Source organism: Stenella coeruleoalba (assembly GCF_951394435.1).
Source record: "Stenella coeruleoalba genome assembly, chromosome: 18".
NCBI lineage: Eukaryota > Metazoa > Chordata > Mammalia > Artiodactyla > Delphinidae > Stenella > Stenella coeruleoalba.
In genome coordinates, this window is record NC_137164.1 from 63393588 (window position 1) to 63405979 (window position 12392).

General features: G+C 40.9%; 1 protein-coding gene across 4 annotated transcripts in view; it reads right to left on the minus strand.

Annotated features, from left to right (window-relative positions):
• The window catches only part of LOC307176444 (ATP-binding cassette sub-family C member 4), a 214113-nt gene that overhangs the window by 6842 nt on the left and 194879 nt on the right, over positions 1–12392 (minus strand). For 3 of the 4 annotated variants that reach the window (XM_079902549.1, XM_079902547.1, XM_079902550.1), the window contains one exon: positions 6643–6777. In XM_079902549.1, coding sequence (XP_079758675.1) covers positions 6643–6777 — 135 coding nt within the window. Of the gene's footprint in view, positions 1–5880; positions 6050–6642; positions 6778–12392 lie in introns of those variants that run through there. The other variant, XM_079902548.1, reaches the window with a different exon arrangement.

Sequence of the window (12392 nt, forward strand, 5' to 3'; positions counted from 1 at the left end):
TGAAAGATACATTGCTCCTTTTCTTCTATTCCATTCTTTCCTATTTCATTTCTTAAAGCATGCTGGTCATGACTGATTAAACGGATTTCTCAGCCCCACTAGTCAATCAAACCCCTAAGGTGTAAAAACACAATACCAGAGGACAAATTTTAGCCAACTAAGAGATGGAAAAAGTATCATTTAATACAAGTAAGTAAAATAATAGAGGTTTAAGGATTTTTAAAGATATGAAGATAAACAGTAGAAGAAAAACAATTAAAATCTGATGGGAGAAGGGGGAGAGGGAAGATATGACATCATTGTTCATAATGGGGAGCCAAAAATAAGAAATAAAGTATTCTCAGAGGAAATGAAAGGAACATACATAAAACAGTGAGCAAAGAAACACAAATTACAGGCTAAAAAATTTTTTAAAAAAAAGAGCACTAAAAACGGACAGTATAACACGACTGAACTAAGATAAAACGTAACTATAATCTCAATAAATGTAAATGGCCTAAACTCATATATTTGGGGGGGGGTGCCTCACGTGCTAAGATTAAACCTCAGAGCTAAATCTAACTACACGCCATTGCAAGAGACGAATCTGTAATCTGCTATTAAAAGATAATCAGAGGAATCCACTGGTGGTCCAGTGGTAGAGAATCCATCTTGCAATGCAGGGGACACCAGTTCGATCCCTGGTCACACAACTAAGCCTGTGCGCCACAACTACAGAGCCCATGCACCACAACTACAGAGCCCATGCACTCTGGAGCCCACACGTCACAACTAGAGAGAAGCCTGCACACACACCACAATGAAGTGAAGAGCTCACGTGTCACAGTGAAAGATCCCGCATGCCACAACTAACACCCAACGTAGCCAATAAATAAATAAATATTAAAAAAAAAAAAAAAAAAAGACTATCAAAGACTGGGACTTCCCTAGTGGTCCAGAGGAGGTTAAGACTCTGTGCTTCCACTGCTGGGGGAGTGGATTTAATCCTTGGTCAGGGAACTAAGATCCCACATGCCCCACAGCATGGCCAAAACAAAAACAAAAACAAAAACAGTCAAAGACATACCAGGCAAATGAAAACAACGTGAAAAGGGGAACTCAATTTAATTATGAACCATATTGGATTTAGGGCCAAGACCATTAAATGAATCAATGAAAGGCACTTTAAAATAGTAGAAAATATAATTCATACTGATAACAAAAGTCAAGAATATATTTGTGCACTGAAAAAAATCATATCATCAAAATTATAACAACCACAGAAAGCAGGAAGTACAAAGTGAAACTTGGTAGCATGAGACTAATTCATCCAAGTTACATTAAACGGACCAAAATAAATAAGGATAGAGAAGAACGAAATAATGTAATTAAATAGATCTAATTAAAAATGAAGCTCTATAACTTAAACAGACGATAGCCCATCTTTTTAAATACCCACAGAACACTCACAAAAATTGCCTATTTACCAGAACACAGAAAAAGTATTAAGAAATATTGTTTCTTGGGGGAAACAGGACAAACAACATTTTTTGATCATAAGGTACTGAGACTGATGAGGAAAACAGAAACAAATAAACATGAAAAAACTCCAACCCCCAGGAAGTTTTCAAGATATCCTTCTCAAATAATTTGTGGACCAAAGAGGAAAAGAAAACCAGAATCGCAGAATCTATACAAAAAACCTAACTATGATGAAAGCACTACACACCAGAACCTGTAGGATATATCTAAAACAGTATTCAGAGAAAAGTTCACAGCCTTGAAATATTTATATTAATAAATAAGAAAAAATAAAAACAAATGCATTCAGGAAGTAAGCAACAATAAAATAAACCAAAGAAAGAAAGATAATAGAAGGTGATAAATTATAAAGAAGAATACAAATAGTAAGTGGACTAGAGCTCCTCTTGTGGGGAAATAAACATAAAACTGTAACAATTAATTAGAAGGGAAAATGAGGAGTAGGGAATGGAGAAAGCATAAATACTATGTAGCCATTAAACAGAATGAGATAACTATGCACATAGATATAATATCCAACGAAAAAAGTAAGGAAGAGCTATCGTTTGTGCTTAAAAACAGGAAGGCCACATCGGCACAAATTATTACTGAAGCACAGGACATGTCAAGGGAATAGTCAAAGATGGTGCTGGAGCTCCAACCCGGGGGAGGAGCTGTGTAATGACAGGAATGGTAAAGTGACTTAAATTTCATTTATAAAATTTTAAAACCTATTCTAAAAAAGTAAAGTTTTTGAATTTTGTAGCATTAGACACATCATTTCTTTAAGAACTGATCATTAAAATAAAATTTAATTATTTAGAGTCTCTAATGCTACTTAGAAGAACTGTGGGTACATTTTCTTATTGGGAGATAAGGGTTGAATCTATAGCCTGAAAAAAAAAATGATGCGACTTTTATCTTATAAAATGCTCAATATTCACAAAGCGCTCTCTCATCTGATTCTTGTAATAAGTGCGAAGGAGCCGGGCAGTGCTGTAATCCCTGCACTACATACAGGTGAGGACCCTGAGGCTCAGAGACCTTGGGCAACATAAGAGGTCACGAGGTTGCTAAGTGCCTCCTGCACTATTCAAACCAGTCCAGGGTCCTAGATCTAGGATATTAGGATTTCATAATTTTGGGGTTGTATCTGGTGATAAAACGAATAGATAAAATGAAACCTCTGTTACACACTGGCAACAAAGAAACTTCACAAAAGCCTCAATCAGGTGTGCTTCATCACAGAAGAAAATGAATGATAGGCATTTATCCTTTGTTATGGGATGAATTGTGTCCCCTCCAATTTTTTTTTTTTTGGTCTGTGTTGGGTCTTTGTTGCTGCACGCGGGCTTTCTCTAGTTGCGGCGAGTGGGGGCTACTCTTAGTTGTGGTGCACGGGCTTCTCATTGCGGTGGCTTCTCTTGTTGCGGAGCATGGGCCCTAGGCATTCTGGCTTCAGCAGCTGCGGCACGAGGGCTCAGCAGTTGTGGCACATGGGCTTAGTTGCTCTGCAGCATGTGGGATCTTCCTGGACCAGGGCTCGAACACATGTCCCCTGCATCGGCAGGTGGATTCTTAACCACGGCGCCACCAGGGAAGCTCCCCCTCCAATTTTATATGTTCAAGTCCTAAACCCACCAGTTGTTCAGAATGTGACTGTATTTGGAGATAGGGTCTTTACAAAGGCGATTCAGTTAAAATGAAGTCATATAAGTGGCCCCTAATCTAATATGACTGGAGTCCTTATAAGAAGAGGTGGTTAGGACACAGGCACAAACAGACGAAAGATCATGTTTCTTTCTTTTTTCTCTTTCAAAGAGAAAAAAATGGCATCTACAAGCCAAGGAGAGAGGCCTCAGAGGAAATCAATCCTGCCTATCCCTTGACCTCAGGCTTCCAGTCTCCAGGGCTGTGAGAAATCAGTTTCTGTTAAGGTGCCTACTCTGTGGTACTCTGTATGGCAGCCCTAGCAAACTAATGTACTCTTCAGCTTTATGTATCTGAAAGGTACTTTCTCTATTTCCTGGATCATCTAAAAGGGTCAGTCAGACAGTGACTCAGCTTGCGTGCACCATCTTCAGAGAATCAACTACGTAGTCAAGAAAACATGACTTGGATGCACGTTTTCCCAGATGTTGAGGTTTCTTCTCAAATGAATGAATTCTGTTCTGTTAAGAGTGAAAAGCTTGTTGACTTAGGCTAATCCTCCCGGTGTTACAGCTCTGAACGATGCTCTGAACGATATCTGATGCTTGCACATTTAAAAATTTGACAACCTGACAGCTTATTCTCCTAAGAGGATCAAGCACATGTAGAAATAACGTCAAGAAGATACTCAACTGAGATGAGAATCAGGATATGTTATTTTGCTATGTCTTTCCGAAGAAGTGACCTGAGCCAGTGGCAGGACTGAAATCTAAGAGTGATGTTCCGTCTCCTTGTGAACTTGGGTGACTGGCCCCGCCTTGGCTACCACATGAAAGGAGCAGCGTTCTCAGGCTCGACACAGAGCAGAGTGCCTAGGGCGGAACTCAGCCTCCCCCACCAATTCACCCCCTGCACTCCCTGGACCAGTTCTGTGACCTTAGGTGAACCCTGGACCCAGTCTCCTCATCCATGACGGGGGATAAAAAAGGACCGTGATGAGGATTAAGTGCAATCATACATGTGAGAAGTATGTAAAATAAATTATAAAGGACTACACAAATGTAACTTACCACTGATATTGTTTAAGTACATGCAGGATTACTGGACCATGAATCAAAAGATATCTAATTCTATGACCTATGTCTATTTTTCTATGTATGTGACACTTGATTTAAAACATTTACTGGAAGAAAAGATTTCTAATCCTGTGTCTGCTGCACGGTAGCATCATCACTACTTGTATATATATGGACACTTCCTTCTAAGGGGGGCTTTAGCTTCCTTACCTCTAAAATGAAGGTGTTGAACTTATGTACCTACCTAAATGCTGTGATCTATTTCTCATTGCTCAATGTTTGATAATATACAATCATTACATATTTTCTAAGTGGAGACTTTTGACTCATATGTGAGGACATGTGTCTGATGTGAAACGCCTAAGGTCAAAGAAAAAAAGGGTTTGTGAGATTCCTGGCTGTTCTGTGACTTAGGTTATATAGGGAATCCCAAATAATTACTGGATGTTAGGAGGGAAGCTCTGACTGGGAGACACTCTAGAGGATGAAAGCGCTCTGTGAATTTCATGCATTAAAAAGTATAGGGCTCCAAGTGCAACTTCTCTCTATTTACATACAATGTAAGTACTTATGAAAAGTTCAGAATACAATCTTCCCTGATCCCTAAACTCTTCAGCCAGCTCTGTGACCCAGCACAATTTCCTACATTATGAACAGTGGAAGGTACTGCTCTTCATTTCTAAGGAGGAGGAATGAGATAAAACAATGACAGAGAATTCAGGCCACATTTCAGATAAATGTTTCATATAGAATTACTTAGATACTGGGACATGTTTTCTTTTCCCATTTTTTTGGTTTTGTTTTGTTTGTTTGCTTGTTTAGGTTGTGGCACATGGGATCTTCGTTGTGGCATGCAGACTCTTAGTTGCGGCATCCTAGGCTTCTTAGTTGTGGCATTCGGACTCCTTAGTTGCAGCATGCGTGTGGGATCTAGTTCCCCAACCAGGGATCAAACCTGGTCGGCCCCTGCAGGCCGTTCCTGGGGCCCCTGCATTGGGAACGCAGAGTCTTACCCACTGGACCACCAGGGAAGTGCTGCAACTGGCAACTGTTGAATACAGTATTCTGTATATGCCTATGATGTCCAATTGGTTAACTGACTATTCAGATCTTCTGTATCCTGACCTAGTTTTCTTCCTGCTCCATTAATCTGATAGAAAGTTGTTTTCATGCCTCCCACTGATTGTGGATTTTCCTATTTCTCCTTGCGGCTTTACTATTTTGAAGTCTTACAATGGGAGCATACAAATTTCTAATTCTCTCTCTTGTTGGTAACATTATGGGATGTTTTCTTTAAGAGATATTTTAAATACTGAAAGAGTACTTTTATTCAACTTACAAGTGAAAATCTGGGAAATGCAGAAAAGTATAAAGAAGGAAAAATGCACCCATAATTTAACACCCGGAGGTAAAGTTTTGACGGAAAGCCTCACGACATACATTCTGAGGCCTCAGCCCACCCCAACCCACCCATCAAAAAGGGTAAGAACAGCAGACCTTTCTTCTCGCCCTCTATCCTTCCATCAATCCCACTCCTATCTTATTCCAGAGAGAATTACAGCTGGCTGCAAGACAGTGGCTAAGTCCCTTACCAGACCTCAGTTACCACATTTGTACTATGAGACTACCACCTCACCTTTGTTAGGCAGATACCACGTGACCTGAATGCTACTCGTCAAGCACCTTTCTCACGCCCTGTGCAGTGCTTAGGGCTTCCACACACCGCATCCGTGAAAACGCTTTGTCAACCTTCAAGCGCCATTCAGACTACAGAGTTAGGGTTACTGTGAATTCTTAATTTATCCTGATGACAATTTCGTCTTCTAGAAAGAAGAGGAAGCATAGGGAGGCAACCAGACCTAATTCTAAACAACGAAGAATTAGGGAGAAAGTGACAGTATCACGTAGGAGTTTTCTTTACAGTTAGAAGCCAGAAGAGACCTACACCTTTCCCTGGTAGATCTTTCTAGACCCAATTCATAATATTCCACTCCAATTCTTCTTCTCAAACTCTCAAACCTCCTGCATGTTCCCTGACAGCATTTGCATCATAAATGTGCTAAGCACCAATTGTAAGAACGTGAAGGGTCCGCAAAATGAGCGTTCTGTGCTGTGAGATCTGACCCCAGAGGCCAAACACGTGGAAGCTCCAATCCGAAATCTCTCTCTCGTGCGCACGTGGGCGCACACATGGGCACACACACGTCCTGCATCCTGCCCCCACCAGTTCTGCAGATTCTCAGCAGACGTGTCCTCCCCCTGCAATGTACTCTTAAGGTGCAGCCACGAAGCTTTGTCTCTGGAGGCTTATAATTGAAAAGGGCACAGAGTGCTTGTTACCAGACCCCTGGTGCCAGATCCTGAGGAGTGAACCCTGGAGACGAACCTTAATTACAACTCCCTGCAGCGGGCTCACCTGTTTTGCTGTTTCAGTGACGGCAGCGGCCTCGGCCTTGCCCAGTTGTTGCACCATCTTGTAAAATAGGCCGTCTCTATTTTGTAGCAAAACATATGGCTCATCATATTCTTTCAGTCTCCCTGAATCCAAAACCTGTTAATCAGCAGAAAGAAGCCCATTAGCACACAATGTTTTGCAGTAACATATTATAACTCAGATAATATTTCCGAAAGGGGTAAGACAGCGAGAACAGAATCTATTTGGGTGGTAGGCCTGGCTGGTGTTTAAACGGTTTGATTACCCTGTTTTACCAGGCAGACAAAGGCCTAACCCGACCTTTTATTATTATAATATTATAGGAAGAAAATGAAAGTTTTCGACTATGATCAGGGGCACTCAGCAGTACGTGGCATTTTATATTCTGCCCAGGGCATTTGCGGTTGTTATCATTAGTTAGTGCTTTTAGCTCTCAGACTCTTGAGCTTTGAGGGCTATTTATACAGACACACAGAGCTGGGAAATTTCTTGATTCAAGGAAATCAAACTCAATTTAGCAAAAAATTAGGGTGATGTCATAGAAACTGATGGCGGAGAGCAAATGAACTCCCGAGTTGGTTTCACAGAATCTGAGCAATTTTGGGGACACAAAGTAAATGCTTCCGGAATTTCCTTAGGGCCCTGGAATATTTCAGCTAAGTGGGGATAGAATCTTTTGCCAGAGAGGTTAAGGTGCTTCTTGAAGTTAGCTTTGGTAGTAGCTTATCCTCCTGAGAGTGAAAAGCTGGCAGTAAGAGTGGCTACCTAAACAGCTTCAGCAGGATTGCTCTGCACAGAAGAAAATCTCCAGAAATCCAATTTTCTCTTTGGATAAGTCTAAAGAAGCAATTAAGAAACTGAGCTCCAAATTCCAGTGATCACGGCCTGCACAGCACACGGGGGCAGCCCAATCTGAATTACCAAGGATCTGAATCTGTTTCCACAAATTATCTTTCCTTGCTTCTTGTTCTTTCTTCAGCTGCCTTCCTTTCACCCATTTTATTGCTCATTAATATGTCCACTAATTGGAAACCGAAAGGAAGAGGAAAGGGCTCTTAACTCTGCCTTTCTACTTATTAGTGGCTTTGGTTAATGGTTTCAGAGGGAAAAAAAAAGAATCCGAAATAATTGGCCCAAATGACATACCTAGGAAAACAGTTTTGATGTTAAGTGGTACTTAGTTCTTCATTTAGATCATATTTAGAGTAAATGTATCGTAAGAGAATACGATGAAACTCTAAGCAGGACACAGGTTGTTCTTCCACATCTAGGTATTAACAGTTAATTTGGTCCCAGGGTATTCAATCGGAAACATTTATTAACTCTCATAAAGGCCATTTCCCTGTTAAACTTTTACTGCTAAGAATCACTGCTAACAGCAGGTCTCTCAAAAGAGTTTAAGAATAACTGAATCTGTTACATCCACATAATTACTAAAATGTCGTATAATTTGGCATGCCAATTTAGATGCCCTGAATGTGTAATTTTACTTATGCGTAGCATTATAGAGCATAACCATTCCTCCTGATGGTGAAGAAGAAAAAAATGCAATTTTAAAACATAGGTCTCTCTCATGCCAAAGACAAAGTAAATAATTATATCAAATTACTTCACACAACAAAGAATTTTCCATTCTTCAAAAGCAACAACTTTTAAAAACCACCACTTCAGAGTTGGTGGAAATGAGTTCTCTGACTATAAAGACTTTATATATTTTTTAGGGGAAGTATTGTTAATATTTTGTCCTTGTCCAACTTTCTAGTTTATTTACTAAAATTTGAATGAATAGCAAATCTTTTCATTTCCTTTCATATTGTCTAAAATACATGATTCCACTGAGATGAGTAGTTCTCAGGATTGACTAATATCTAAGAAAGGCAAAGGCAGAAAAACATTAACACTCTCAAAAAACAATAGGATCAACAATGTAAATGGCAGAAAGATCTATTTTGACCCTTATCAGCATAAGCAATGTAATAACTACGCATAAGGACAGTTTTCAAATTTTTTTTGTTGGGGGTGATAAATAGTTTCTGGTTTTCATTCATCTGGGAAAACATTACTAAAAAGAGGTCTGAGTTGAGGAAGAAAGGCAAAGAATATTAAACCGTAAGACTGTCTATAAACAGAAGAGGTGGAATCCAAGTTTCCTGGCCCTGGTGTTGGTTCTTCATCAACCATTTCCAAAGAATTCTCTAACTGCAGACAGTGAAAATGTTGAACACAGGCAACAATATTGTTCGAGCAATTGCAGATTTTCACATGCTTCCTTTGCTCACACTTCTGGGGAGAATCCACAGTGATATGAAGACTGGAGTGTGCAGGGACTGGAGGGAAAAGCTGTGCTATTGGCTGAAGAGAAAACAGGTCACAAGCAACCAGCTAATCCTAAAAACTACAGGAAGAAGCCTTTCATGTAGAGATAGTTGTTGAGTCTTAGGAGGAAGAGGATTTCTGATTTGTCTGTCTTGCTCCACTGTTTTGTGGCAACAGAGAAAGTAAGGAAGATTCCATTAGCTGTCATTATGACTCCATCATGTTGAATAAACTTAAACTTGAGGGAACATCTTTGCAAAATAGAATTTTTAGCCTGACACATTAATGGTGCTTAATGAACCCAAACTGGGTAAATCCATTTGGAGAGCCAACACATAAACACAGCTATTAATTAGGTCACAGTTGTTTCCCAACAAGCCTTTTGCTTAATTTACTTACAGTAAACAAAACCATATCCATCCGACTTTGTGCAGAAGTATTCACCAGTGCAACAAAATGTAATTATTACACCTTAAGCACTTGTAATTACGTGACTTTATGGTGATAACTCTGTTGGTTAGGCCCTTCATTGGTATCTGTCACTTCCCCAGCCGCTCCCCAGAGGCTGGCCGCCCACCCTCTGGAACATCAGGATATGCAGCAGATTGACTTGTCTTTATGCCCTTAAAGCTTTAGGAACAGACAATCACTGGCTTTCTGAAAAGCAAACAGGAAGAGGCATCCCTCACAGATTTTGGGGGTTCCGTTCCTGAACACCACAAAGATATGAATATCACAATAAATTGGTTCACATGAATTTTCTGGTTTCCCAGGGCATACAGAAGTTATGCTTATACTACATGGTAGCCTATCAAGTGTACAATAGCATTATGACTGAGAAAACAATATACACACCTTCATTTAAAAATGCTTTATTGCTAAAAAACGCTAACCATCATCTGAGCCTTCAGCAAGGCGTAGTAGTTAACACCAGAGATCACTGATCACAGATCACCAAAACAAATGTAATGACAGTGAAAACAGTGAATGTGAAATAGTTCTGAGAATTACCAAAATGTGACACAGAGACATGGAGTGAGCACATGTGTTGGAAAAATGGCGCCGATAGACTTTCTTGCCTTAGGGTTGCCACAGGCCATGTGCTTCACAGATGTTGTAAAAAATGCAACATCTGAGAAGCACAATTAAACAAGGTATGCCCATATTTCTAAATCAAGCAAGCAAAAAAAATTGCCACAAAAATCAAAGGTGTGGGAAAGAACATCATTTATGAGATTTTTGCAAGAGTGAAAGCCAACTGGTAATCAGGAGCTCCAGAACAACATAAAAGGTTTACGCCTAGGGTGGATGGGACCACAGAGGACAAGTCCCCAGCTCTGAAGCTAGGGGATGCACGTCTCTTGGGTCCCCTGAGGTCTAAGGAGTCAGCAACCGCAACCAGCTTGGACCAAGATGTAAACAAGTGGCCATGTTTACATTTCCTGGTGGGACCTCCCTGCAACATCACCGACGACCCTGACCAGGGAGCCCTAAACTGAAGGTCTCCCAACACAGGAGTGCCAAGGGCAGCTCCACGGTGAAGGGCAAGGTCCACCACAGAAAACAATGTTGGTCATCAAGAAGGTGACAGGTTCCGATGAGAACCCTTGCACTTCCCTTCTCCCAATGGACTCCTTCTTCCCCATTCACTCAGATGGTCAGGCCAGAAACCAGCATCGACTCCTCTCTCTTCCCTCGGATCCCACGTTCGATCCATCACACAGTTCACTTGGCTCCGTTTTTTCGTCTACCACAAATCCAACCATCTCACCATTTCCACTGCTAGCATCTTAGTCTAAGCCACCAATATCAAAAGAGAGGGCAAAATTATGAGAGAGTGAAAACCGCATTTGGAGAACTGAAAGACCATCAGTGTGGTTTTAGCTCTAAAGGAAAGAGCGCAGTGAGACAAAACTAGAAAGGTGGGGAGGGGCCGAGCTGTAAACCACTTTGTAAAACCATGTTAAGGATTTGTTCAGAAAAACTGAGAGAAAAATTTGAGACTCTAGAAATTTACCAGAATATACTGGTACATAAAGCATTAAACAAATGGACATATTTTGATAACGGCAACAAAGCTGATTGGCTAAGGTGATACAGATGTTCACACCTGTGGATCAAGTGCTGATGGATAAGATTTAGGAGTGACCAGCTGACATGTCTGCAAATTCTGTCCCTTCTCACTGTTTCTTTAGCCCATCTTATATTCCATGGTGACAGTATTTCTAATAATTAGACAATAAAAGAAACCAGCTACCATAAATGCTGTAATACCAAAAACCAAAAATTGATCTCCAGGTTACATTTAGGAGCGATGATTAAATTCAGTGGATCCCCCAACTGAACTGGATGGAGATCAAGCCACCATTCTGCTGCTGCCTCGAAATACTGACAACGGGCTTGAAATAGGTAAACTACACAGCATCATTCATTTCTTGTGGAAGAAAGGTGCTTTGAGGGACAGTCTGGAAAATACAATGCTGAGACACGAGACCAACAAATCGAAAAGTAAAGAACAGAAATAAAAGGATACTTTTCCGGTTGGCATTCAAGAACACAAAATGAGGGACTAAGGCTGATCCACGCTAAACAACGTTCCTGGTTTCTAAGTGTCACTGTCCTGCAATCTTGGAATGTCACCTGGTCCCGCACAGAAGACTGCTGGTGGGGCCTGCTTCCTACTGTGATGTGCTAGTCCAGATGACCAGACACACTGCTTGGAGCCCAGAGCATCCCTTTAGTTGGGGATGCCCCACTCCTGTCGTCTGCCTCCCCAGAGCTCACTCCTGTGCACGTCCAGCTTGGGGGAGTGAGGCTAACGGCACTGCTTCAGTGCTGACAGACTGGGCAGTTCCCCCACTGAGGATCCCACCTGACAATGCACGTGAAGTAGGGTGGGAGGTGACATTCCAGAAACTGCCCAAGAAGTCAAAAGGGACACCTCCATTATCAATGGACACAAGGGACTTTGGGCATTACTGATTGTATATTACTATCTTAGTATGGACCATCAAAATCACTAGTTAACTGCATCTGTTGCCTCTTAGGACTTGTGCAGGCTTTTCTTTATCTATTTACTTCATCACTAATCAGCATCACTGGATATGGTGGTACCTTGTGACAACAGTTATCATCTGTAAGATGAGTAGAACCAGCTCATTGCCACAGGCTGGGGGTTAGCCTGCCAAATAACTTGCATTCTTTTGGGCTTATTTGCAGTCAAAGGTTTTTCCTTTGAGGGATGATTATCTTATCATTTTATAAAGCCACACCCTAAGATATATTGACACTCAACAAGCAAGAGAGGGAAAGGACAAAGAGAGAGAAAAGTAAAAGAGGGAGGAAGGAAGGAAATACAGCGAAATAAATAAACATTAAGTTACTAAGAAAGACAGAGCCAATCAAATCTGGAAGGA